Raw genomic sequence first — 12,658 nt, 5'->3', positions numbered from 1 at the left:
TTCGTCAATTATTGTTATATAGTTAACTATAACTGTTTATTATTTATAATTTAATTTTTACAATATGCATTGGATGTTTATTAATAAATTTTTAATTTAACATGAATAACTTTTCAAAATATAATATTTGATGCACGATGGATGCATAGACCTCATGATCTCCATCCAACTTGAACTCGATGCTTCGTAATTAACCAAATCTTTATATAGAAGACATGGATCAAAAAGTTTGACTCAAAATCTCAATGGGCATAGATTTGGATTTAGCAAAATCAGAGCCTATCCATCGTTATTTTTCCTCCTTTCCATCGCCTCTCCATCTAACGAGATCTCACCATGTCTTAGCATTGACCATGGAGGTTTTAAAAATCCTGATGAATATAACTTTTTCTTAAATCATGACAAAATTAAATGTAATGATTTTATTGATTGACAGGATCAGAGCCATTCATCAGACTGTCCTTCTATTCCATCCCTCCACGTGTGTGTCACGTGCCGAGTGGTGGTGGCAGCGCGAACGCATGGTTCTCTGACTGTAGTAACCGTCAAGTTTTGGCCGCTTGTGACTGCCGGTGAGAGCGAAGGAAAGCTCTCTCTCTCTCTCTCTCTCTTCCATGCCCACGCTTCTTTCATGCCAGGGAGAGTACTGCCATGAGAGAACAAGTGTTCAATTAAACGAGAAGGAGAAGAAGAAGAACAAAGGGAGATCTCCATTTGAAAACACCCAAGAAGAAGACTTCTTCTCCTTCCCTTCGGCGTCAGCTCTTCTTCATTGGCTCCACTCCGACGACGTTTGGAAGACGTTCTTCAATGGCGAGTCCCTTTTTTTGTTAGCTCTCTCTTCTCTTCTCTTCTTCTCTCTATCCCTTTCTTTTTCTGGAGTTCAATGGTTCATGAATGGCGGGCCTTTTTAATTCATCTCTCTCCTCTTTGTTCTCGGGGTAATTTGATACAGAAGAACGTTAGTGTATGGTTTAGATCTCTAGTCTTTTTTTTTGATGTTTCTAAGATTTTTTTTTGAAAAAAAAATGCTTATTAAACCGTCGAGATGATCTCTTCCATGGTTATCCGTTGTTTTGTTTTTCAGGGAAAGGTTTTTTGAGAAAAATGGAGGATGTTTTTTTCTAGGGTTCTTGGTTTTTATCAGTCTTTTTCCTGCATTATTATTCAGTATTTTTCTTCGAAAACCTTCGCCTTTAATTGAAATACGATCCTTTTTTTTCCCTTTTAGATTCCTATTTTTATGCTTCGCATTCTCCACTGGGTCCAAAATTCCATCTTTTATTCACAAATAAAAGAAAAAATCCTCGTTGTTCATTTTTAATTAAAAAATCTCAGCTCGTACTCTCCAGACGCGATCGATCTTATTTTAAATCCCTAAGTGGATGGATTCACGGAGGATTTGCCCTCTATTTAATCCCATCTCTTTATAAAAAGAGACGAAGCTTAGATCCTCCCCTATTATTTTATGTTATTGCGCCGATTAGAACAGGGAAAGCGTCCAGTCCTGTTTCATGGCTTGGGCTTTATCTGTTCTACTATTAAAAAATCCCATATCTCATGGTTTTCGAGTCGAATAAAGTATAAAGACGGCGCCTTTCTTGCTCCAGTCGTCTCTCTCCCAATCCCCAGCCTTCGAGAAACCCAAGCTTCAGTTGGTAGCCACCACTACTGTGAGTTGGGTTTAGGGTTTAGGGTTTTTGGCCTCTTTTTGTGTTCCACTTGCTTTCCTCAGCGTTGATAGGACGAGGAGCTTTCCCTCTCTGCCAACTTTCTGTTCCAGCTTCATTTTATATTGAAGAGCTCTGTGGCATGAGGTGGGAGATTCCTCTCTCTCTCTCTCTCTCTGGGGTTCTGGCTCAAGTCTCAAGCTAGCTTTAATGTCCTATTTTCAAGTTTAAGCCAGCCTTTGGGTTGTGATGAGAAAGGAGGAGCTGTCTTGAATGGGGTGGCGGTAAAGTGTGGCTTTCCCAATTCCTCCAGCTGGCTGAAGGGAAGGGAGATTTGGTGGTGGGTTGGTGTATGGCTTTTGTGCTGCTGTGTTAGGTTTGTCTCTTATCTATGCGTGCGTGTGGTAAGGGTTCGGTCTATCTTTATGGTGGCTGGTTTGGTTCCGCTGGGTCATGCAAAGCTGTGTGCATAAACCCACCTTTTGCGTTTCCTGGGTCCCTTCTTTTTTAAGCTTTTTGGGTGTTTCTGTTACTTCTTTGTTTGTTTTCATCTCTCCAAAAGCTTCTTTTTATATAAATTTGTTTGTTCTTTCTTTTAATTTCTTCATTCAGTAATTATTTGTTGAAGCCTTTCCGCTTCCGGTTTTTTGTGGTGAACTTTTTGCTCTAATTGCTATACTCAGCTGGTAAGGGCAAAAAGTTGGCATTTTTTGTGGTAGCTCTTTGCTTCTATATGCTGGAAAATTATGGGTTTGGCATAACTCAGCTAGATCTTAGATTTTTATAATGTTAAGTTTTACTAAAGTACTAGCTTTTCCATTGTGCTGGTGCAACTGTATAGGACCGCACTATATGTGGTCATGATTGTTTCATGTTGATAGTCGTCCATGCTGTAGCTAGATTCTTGTTTTATTATCTCTTTCCTTACTACTTTTCTCCTTTTCAGGAGACTATACTTTGTGCTTGCGGGTGTTAAAGAGCCTGTGCTCCAGCTGAAGGTGGTGTCTCGGCATCAAATTTAAATGGTAACGTTGCATATTCCCTTCTTGAGTATATCATCTGTTTTACTGTTTTCTGTTCTTTGGTGGTATAGATCTTAAGAAACTTGGTTTAGGTTGTATTCGAAGGTAATGAAATGCTTATCTGTTAGATGAATGCTATGGCTGCATCATCTTTGTACTGCTGTAGGGATTGGTAGTAATTTCCTGTTTGTATTTTTAACATATATGATATTTTATGCAAACCCATCAGCTGGTTGCACCTAATGTTTTTTTTAATTCTGTTTAATCCTTCAAAAAAAAGGAGAGAAAATCATATGCAGTTCCAGGCTTCCAGCATCAAATTGTTAGGATTTTGGTTGGAAGGATTTTGCAAAGTGCAAGGCTTATAGCAGTTGCAGTCTCAAGATGGACGGGCTAGCACTTTTTGCATTGTTTGAACTTCTCAAATTTTATTGCTTTTAGACATGCATCAGGAGTTTCGTGAGCAAATCATGGACTCATCCAGTTTCTCAAACTTTTGATCCTGGATTATTTTTTGAGCAATTGGAGGCTCAGTGTGGACAAAACATGAAATTTGCTACAAATGAATTGTACATCACATGATAATAGCATATCGTGGAGCTATTTGTGTTCAATCTGTTGGATCATGTAGAAGCTCCAAATATATCAAGAGAAAGCTACTAGTGGATAGAAAATGAAATGTGCTGCAATCTGAGTTACTTGATGTGAGATATTAACTTACTAGTACCAAGCTGGGTTGATCGTCACCCCTAAGCCTTAGTATTCGAGCATATCTGGGTGAATTTTGTTGTACTTTAGTAGAGCAGATATATCTTAGTTGTAACTGTCTGATTAGTGTAATTTTCTTTTTCTTCTTTAAATTGAAGGCAACGTCTGTTGACAGAATGTCGCTTAAGTTAAGGGCTTTGTGTGAACAATCATGAGATGTGTTCATCCCAGCACCTAATCTGTTCCCACGTCTGTCTTGCAAAATGAATTTGCTAATTCCTGTCATTTTTGTTTCTAATTAATAATATTTCTGTTCATTTATTTGCAAGAGAACACCTTGGTGCATCATCTAAATTGCTTGTTTAGTGAAAAGAATTTTCTTGTGGATCTTATTTATCTTTGTTCTTTTGTGCAGATAAACTCCCTTCAATCCAAAGGCTGAAATCCTCCGAACCTTCAAAACTTCAGTTTAACTAGCAAGATCAGCTGCATAGGGATGATGCTACGCACACCGAAGCATCAGTTGTCTCATTTTCACTCTTTCTTCATCATTTGCTTCATCCTCTGCATATCCATCTCAAATGCTGATAATACTGGTGACATCAGAAAGTTGTTCAATCTTAGAGATTCACTTGCCCATGCAAAAGATTTCATTCCAAGCTGGTTTGATGCACAAATCCCACCATGCAACTGGTCGGGCATTACCTGTGCAGGTCCGACTATTCGGGCCATTGACTTATCCTATGTACCTCTCAACGTACTGATTCCACGCTGCATTGGGGAATTCAGATTTCTAACACGGCTTAACTTCAGCGGCTGTGGGTTCTCTGGTCAAGTTCCACAATCATTAGATGACTTGCAGAATCTACAGTACTTGGATTTAAGCCAGAATGAACTCTCTGGACCTCTGCCTTCGTTTGCCAACTTGACAAAGCTCAAAGAATTGGTGCTCTACTCAAATTTCTTCTCTGGAAGCTTGAGCCCCAGCATTGGACAGCTTAAAAATCTAACGAAACTTTCCATATCGCAGAATTTCTTTTCTGGAAGCCTCCCACCAGAGTTGGGTAACCTACAGAACCTGAAGTTTCTGGACATCAGCATGAACTCCTTCTCTGGAATGCTACCCTCTAGCATGGGAAATCTTACCAGACTCCTGCACCTAGATGCAAGCCGAAATGGGTTCAGTGGTTCAATATTTTCTAGCATTGGTTCTATGGGGAATGTCTTGACACTTGACCTCTCGTCCAATAGCTTGACAGGAGCTCTTCCAAAGGAAATTGGCAGATTGACAAGTTTGGAATCACTTTGGCTGGGATCGAATGGCTTAACTGGGAGTATTCCGGTGGAGATTGGCAACTTAAAGCAGCTCAAAGTTTTTTTCAGTCCATGATTGCAAGTTGACTGGAAACATTCCCAAGGAAATCTCGAACCTTAAAAGTCTAACGGATTTAGACATATCAGAGAACAATTTTGATGGGGAGATGCCTCCAGGTATAGGAGAGTTGACAAATCTAGTATACCTGGTTGCTGCCAATGCTGGACTCGCCGGACATATACCGGAACAGCTTGGCCACTGCAAAAATCTGAAGATCCTAGACTTGTCATTCAATTCTTTTTCAGGTCCTCTGCCAGACAGTCTTGGTGCACTAGAAGCTATTAACACATTTATTGTTGAAGGAAATCATCTGTCAGGTCCAATTCCCACCTGGATTTCAAATTGGAAACAGGCGAACTCTATTAGGTTGGGTAAGAACAAATTCACTGGGTCTTTGCCTCCACTGGATCTGCAATACCTCAGTTCATTCTCAGCTGATGCCAACCAGCTTTCAGGAGAAATCCCGTCCAAGATATGTGAAGCTAAGTCGTTGACTCTTCTATCTTTATCTGAGAATGAATTCACAGGCAGCATAAAGGAAACCTTCAAAGCATGCTTGAATCTCACTGATTTGATCCTTATGGGAAACAATTTGTATGGCGAAATACCAAGCTATTTAAGTGAACTACCTCTTGTTACACTGGAATTGTCACAGAATAACTTCTCTGGGAAGGTTCCTGATCAGCTGTGGGAGTCCTCGACCATTCTGGAAATATCGCTTAGCAACAATCAACTTAGTGGTCAAATTCCAGACAGCATTGGTAAAATCTTCGGTCTCCAGAGGCTGCAACTGGACAACAATTTCATTGAAGGTGCCATCCCAAGCTCCATCGGGAAATTGAAAAACCTGACGAATTTGTCTCTCCATGGAAATAGATTGTCTGGAGAGATCCCGCCAGTGCTTTTCAACTGCACAAGCCTTGTGGCACTGGATCTGGGTTCGAACAACTTGTCTGGTCCTGTTCCTAAAGCTATCTCTCAGCTGAAGCTGCTTGACAATTTGGTTTTATCCAACAATCAACTTTCTGGCCATATACCCAGAGAGATCTGTGCTGGATTTCAGCAGGTGGCATACCCAGATTCCGAGTTCAACCAGCACTATGGGGTGCTTGATCTGTCTTATAACAATCTAACAGGACAGATTCCTGCAACAATTAAGCACTGTGCTGTGGTAAAGGAGCTGCGCTTGCAAAGTAACAGGCTCACTGGCAGCATCCCTCCTGAGCTGGTCAATCTAATGAATCTGACCTTCATTGATTTGTCTTTCAATTCCCTTGTGGGCCCAATTCTGCCTCAGCCTTTTCTTTTGAAAAATCTACAAGGCTTCCTTCTTTCAAACAACCAACTAGATGGTCTTATCCCTAGTGATTTAGGCACCATGTTACCAAGCTTAGTGAAGCTCAACTTATCCAGCAACAGATTGACTGGTCCCTTCCCAAAGTCTATATTTAGTATCAAGAGCCTTACATATGTTGACATCAGCCAGAACTCCCTTTCTGGATCCATTCCTTTTTCTGATAATATATCTGGAGGAGTCAGCTCCCTTCTCATATTCAATGCTAGTAACAACTATTTCTCTGGCAGCTTATCAGAGTCAGTCTCCAATCTTACTTCCATTGCTGTACTTGATCTCCACAACAACAATCTCACAGGATGCTTGCCATCTTCCCTCTCCAATCTCTATTATCTAACCTATCTTGACCTCTCCAACAATGATTTCCAGGAAGCCATCCCATGTGACATCTGTAATATCGTTGGTCTTTCATTTGTTAACTTCTCTGGCAACAACTTCGTCGGGTATGAGCCAGAGAGTTGTAGTGCAACCGACCCATGTGCAGCCAATCACCTTGCTCCTTTGGTAGCTTATCCATCTTCACATGCACTAACCCAAGCTTCTCTCTGGGGTATCACTTTTGGTGTTGCAGCTGGCATGCTTGCGCTGCTACTTTGTTTGCTTAAATGGAGGGCACTGAGGCAGAAATCTTTTGCTCTTGTCTCCGTTAATAAGGCCAAGCCAGCAGCCATTGAGCCAGCATCCAGTGATGAGCTTTTGGGAAAGAAGTTGAAGGAGCCACTGAGCATCAACTTGGCCACTTTTGAGCATGCTCTGCTGCGGCTTACACTAAATGATATCTTGAAAGCAACCGAGAATTTCAGCAAGGCCCACATTATAGGTGATGGTGGGTTTGGCACGGTGTACAAAGCAGTTCTGCTTGAGGGTCGGATGGTTGCAGTCAAGAGGCTCCACGGTGGTGGCCAATTCCAAGGTGACCGAGAATTCTTGGCTGAGATGGAGACAATTGGGAAGGTAAAACACAGGAACCTGGTGCCATTGCTTGGGTACTGCGTTTTCAATGATGAGCGCTTCTTAATATATGAGTACATGGAAAATGGCAGTCTTGAGGTGTGGCTGAGGAACCGAGCTGATGCTGTTGAGGTGCTTGGATGGCCAGCAAGATTCAAAATTTGTCTAGGGTCTGCTCGGGGGCTTGCCTTCCTGCACCATGGTTTTGTGCCCCATATTATACACCGAGACATGAAATCAAGCAATATCTTACTAGATCAAAACTTTGAGCCAAGAGTTGCTGATTTTGGCCTTGCAAGGATAATCAGCGCATGTGAGACCCATGTGAGTACTGATCTTGCAGGAACATTTGGATACATCCCACCAGAATATGGGCTGACAATGAAAGCAACAGCAAAAGGAGATGTCTATAGCTTTGGGGTGGTAATGTTGGAATTGCTGACTGGACGGCCTCCGACAGGACAGGAGGAGGTGGAGGGGGGTGGAAATCTGGTGGGTTGGGTGAGGTGGATGGTAGGGCGTGGAAAGGAGCATGAAGTGTTTGACCCATTTTTGCTGTCAGGTGCCAACTTCTGGAGAGAACAGATGATGCAGGTGCTAGCAGTTGCTAGAGCGTGTACAGCCGATGAGCCATGGAAGAGGCCCAGCATGCTGGAGGTGGTGAAGCTGCTTAAGGAGATTAAGATGATGGAGGTCGTAAATGTAGTTTCCTGAGATATCTTATTCTCACAGGTATGTTGCGAAGATGTTAAGAAACTACATTTCTAAATGCAATAAGTTTTATGTTCGGTAGAAGTTTATATGTACATAAGCTAATTGCACGACAGTGTCAGTTGTGTGGATTCGAGAATCAACTCTTTTGACTCACTGTAACAGGCACTGAAGAGCTTGAAAATAGATGCAGTATGTTCTATTTTCGTGGTTGTACTAATCTGAAGGCAAACTTATTTTAGTATTGAATCAAAATCTTCTTTTCCTGTGATATGGTGCAAACATAATTCACACCACTCTTCTACTGTAGTAATGGAATTTTATCCTGTGAAGTTAGAGAATTGGGTTCCTTTATGTACTTGGGCATTTCTTATCAGAACTGTTTTCTGTCTAGGAACTAAATTTTTCTCCTGTAATACTTTCTTAACCCAGACAGAGATAAGGTAGCTCAGACTGTTATCAAAACTTTGTCATGCTTGCTTTTTCCTAGTTGCCTGCCCGGTCACTGTAATAAACTGAATATACAAAAAGCAGCTTAATTGTCCTATTAACAAATTAAACGGCCTGGGTTTCATATATCAAGTCCAGAGTAGAAACAACAACAAATCCAGTTGACAATCGATTGTGCTAGTAAATGTCACGATCAAAAGAACTTTTCACAATACAAAATTCAAAAACAGGTGTCAAAAAGAATTTGAGTAAAGGATCTTTTTTCCCCATCTATCTGATGCCAATTTACATGTTTTTGTTTCTAGTTTTTCGATCTCAGTGATTCCTCGATGAATACTTTACTCTGATCTTGTTATTGTTTTTCATAATTAATGTGTTTGAACTAGTGATGCCTTCATTACTGCTTTATATTTGCTTGATACTTTTTTTAAGAAGAGAAAAATTGGTGGAAATTAAAGCTGTCCAATCTCTCAGGGCAATTAAAGCATGAATACACCCTTCAATCAGGAAATGACTCTGTCATGGTTATATGGTTATTTTTGATTGTTACATTATTTTAGTTTCAGAGAAAATCCCAAGTGGATTATTCAATATGGAGTAATATAAAGGTAATGAATTCTAGTATGGGCTACTGCACACTTCAATTATAGTTTGAAGGTGGAGTTCACGTATCATGTTATCTTGCAGTGATTTTTTGGTGGCTACTTTAACCTTCACTCTCTCTTATCTCTCTCTGGTATACCCATCTCTTTTAGTTTCTGTTTTCTGATTTTAATTCATTTTCAGTAGATAATTTTGTTATCAGCCAATCAGGTTAAAGCTTGGAACATTGCTTTCTCTATGTCCTGTCTCTTCCAACCCTCTCATACAAAATGGAGGCACTTACATTACCTGGGCCTCGGCATTGTCCATGATCATGTCATCTCTATAGTTGTCAGCCTCTACATCCTCCACTCTTTTAAGCTTCTTGTAGTCATTCTTATCCTGGTGTTTTAGCTTTTTGGGTCATGCCATCATTAATTCATTGTTCATGAAGCAACCAAGGCATTTTCAGCAAGTGCTTCTAGCTGCTTTATCAAAAATATTATCTGAACTGCTATTTATATTGCTGCTCAGCTCCATGATTAGCCCCTCTTTTTGATCTATGCCCGATGACCGGCTTCCTTCACAAACTGTGAAGGAACTGACTTGAAGCACTCTTATCATATATGATGTATTTTTTTTTTGTTTATCCTCTCTGAAATAAATAGTCACAAAGGGTATTTAATACATGGGAACTGTATGATTCTTCTTTTAAGAGAACATTTATAAAAAATCAAAACAAGTCATGATTTTTCTCGTTGAACACTAGTGATGTTTCAACCATGCATTATTACTTTCTCATCGCTGCATGTAATCAAGCCTCAATCAGCTTTAAATCTTTCTGTTCTCCACTCTTGCAATATTTACTATATTCTTTGCTGCCTTCATTCTTTAGCTTTGGGGGGATTCCATCTATGTTGCAGTATTTGGTAATCCATTAATGCACTTTTGATAAGTGCTTGTAGCCACTTTATCAGAAACAATATCAAAGTACTAATAAAACTGCTGCCCAACTTCATGAATCATGATTCGCTTCTTCCTGTGCCTTCTTTGGCCCACTGCTGGCTTTGTCTAACCTGAGGAACTGATAAAGATCTCTCATTTAAGTGATGCATTTTTGTTTAAACATCTCCAACTCTACATAGACAATTATGGCTTGTATCTGATAAAAGAAAAGTGTATTCGTGATGTACAACTAAAGAATGTTTCTATATTTTTACATTTAAATTCCTTTAGCAAACACTAGTGATTTCAAGGCCATAACCTGCCCAATTGGTGATCAATCATTTAAATTGATTAGTAATGAATAGAATGAGTCCTTCATGGCCAGGTTTTAAAATACGAGCTAGAAAGAAGCCTGCTTGTAGGCGAAGACTAAAAGCAGAGAATGCCGATATGATCGTGGTGGTAGAACCAGAGACTTGTGAACCGGCGTCTGTAACTGGTTCTGAACACTGTTGCAAATTGCCTTTACCTTTGTTGCCATTGCTATGCCCATGCCTCGAGCTTGCTCATCTCTCAAAAATGGGAAATCAAGCTTGATAGGAACTTCTTATCAAAGGATTGGCTAACAATAAGGAAGACATATGATGTGCTTTTAGGTATTACAAAATTGTAATTTTGCTAGGGGCATATTATTCACCTAGATGAATATACATGAATAACAAAGTTTTGGCCGCATGTTATACCACTAGAAGTATAGATTTCACTGATTAGAAAAGAGTACAAATTCATCACAATATAAACAGAACTTGAATATAAAATTGATCGAAGATCGAGTGAAACAAGATGGTGTCGACTAGTTCAATTGCTAAAGTAATTGGGAGCTGGATACATGCGACCTAAGTCTGAGTCTTGCCTTCTACAACAATTCATGAACTACAACAAATTTCAATAAACATATAGAAACTAGAATCCAAGGATACAGCTAAAGGATTTTCGTGATCCTTCGACCTAGGATCCAAGGATGCAACTCAAGGCAGATAATCTAAATGAGTTCTAATTCAACAGGATACTGGCCTATGTTTCTATCTTTTTACATGTATGCACCCTAATATAGGTGCCTTCCAAGAGCCACTCATTGCGGAGTCTCGAATTAGATGACTTACTAGGTTTGGAATATAACGGCGATTAGTTTCTGATTTTTGAATTGAATTAAGGTTGATTTCTGATTTTTTTTGAAGACCGTAACTTGACATATGAGGTGTCCATTTCAGACTGCTACATATAATTTTGGATTGTCTCAATAAATCATATTTTGTGAATATGTTAGATGCTATGAACAAGACATCTCCTAAGTGAAGAGGGATGCCAACTGAGATAAGTTTACTTAGTCTTAAGGATAAAATTTGTTTGGTTAAATTAATAGCAGGGATTGAGGTGCCGACCTATGCCACGTGTCAGTGCATGCATGTGCCATGGGACGTACTGTATCAATAGGTGACTTTCAACAATACCAGCATTGCTTTTAAATTCTTGATCAACAGTTTTCGAACAAGTGTAATGGTTCATGAAGGTTTTGCATTGCTCTGTCCATGTTGCAGGGAAAAGGCTATCCTAAAGACTTAAAAAGAAAATCAAATGAAGTTTCAATTGTCTTATTCTCCCCTTCGTAATCCATTCTCTTTCAGATTTACTTATGTAAATTCCAACCGGAGGCTTGAGGATTTACCCCAAAATGTTATGTCATTGTTTGCATAATGATCAACCCTATGCAAAATTTTGTGTGGAAAGGAAAAGATGAGGAGTGAGAATGTTTAGATTTAGATCCAATATCCATATTTGAAATGCTTTTTAGTTTCTATTTTATCATCCAAGACCACAAGAAGTTAAGCTTAATTCTAATTCCTAGCTTTCTCACATTCAACTCGACATTTTTATTCATCCTTGTCAAGGCCAGTACTGCACAAATGGCCTCTTGCAATTGCCAACAATTCCAATCCACAAAGAGGAGCCCATCATCTTCTAAAATCTTCTAGTCTTGACACTTCATCTGATGGGTAAGTTTGACACTTCTGCAAAATTTGGAACTCAGGGAATTGCATAAGCAATACAATGCTGAGTCCCTGTAGATTGCGAGATATCAGATAATGGAAGCAAGTCTTTAAAACCTCAGTTTTAATAATCTTACTCACCTGTCTTATACAAGACCATAACTATCATGAAATTTTGAAATTTTTCCTCTTATCTTGCTCGCAGATGCTATTCAATCATCAACAAAAACTGTTCATCATACACTCAATATTCAAAACTAAGCCACATGACATGCATTAAATCTACAAAGAACATACTCTTCCTCCAAATCATGCCACAGTAGAACTTTTGGAGGACTAGAAAGCATTTTCTGATTCTTCAAAAGTACTTTTGGATGGAATAGGAGTGCTTGGTAAAAAAATCAAGAAGTTGTTTTAGCTTTGCTAGAAAGCTAAAAACGTTTACTTGGAAGAAGCTCCAAAATGGAGTTTTTTTAGAAAAGTGCTTTTAGCACGCATCGGGAAACTATTTTAGATTTATAATTTTTTTTAAGACCAAAATATCCATAATAAAATCATATAATTACAGGAAACGCCCTTTTATATCATAATGCACGGAAAAAAAAATCTACATAAGCCCTAACAGACAAAAAACCCTAATCAAAATATTATATTAAACTATAAATATAATATAATATTATATTATATCATATTATATTGGTATGTTATGTTATATAATATCAAATTATATTATATTATTATGCTATAGTATACAATATTACATTGATTTTATTAGATTAATATTATATTACATTACAGTAATATTATAATATATCATATATTTATGTATTAATATATATTTT

At 38.9% G+C, this 12,658-nt stretch overlaps 1 protein-coding gene across 1 annotated transcript; it reads left to right on the top strand.

The window, feature by feature from the left end:
- The first annotated feature begins 2,443 nt into the window (after positions 1 to 2,443).
- LOC103709386 (leucine-rich repeat receptor protein kinase MSP1) lies at positions 2,444 to 8,073 on the top strand. Its single transcript, XM_008794686.4, is given in 3 exon segments — positions 2,444 to 2,695; positions 3,816 to 4,775; positions 4,777 to 8,073. Coding segments are annotated over 2 exon segments (3,897 nt in total). The 5' UTR covers positions 2,444 to 2,695; positions 3,816 to 3,896; the 3' UTR covers positions 7,795 to 8,073.
- Positions 8,074 to 12,658: the final 4,585 nt, after the last annotated feature.

Source organism: Phoenix dactylifera, chromosome 9, assembly GCF_009389715.1.
Source record: "Phoenix dactylifera cultivar Barhee BC4 chromosome 9, palm_55x_up_171113_PBpolish2nd_filt_p, whole genome shotgun sequence".
Taxonomy (NCBI): domain Eukaryota; kingdom Viridiplantae; phylum Streptophyta; class Magnoliopsida; order Arecales; family Arecaceae; genus Phoenix; species Phoenix dactylifera.
This window is presented reverse-complemented; position numbering and strand designations above follow the sequence as displayed.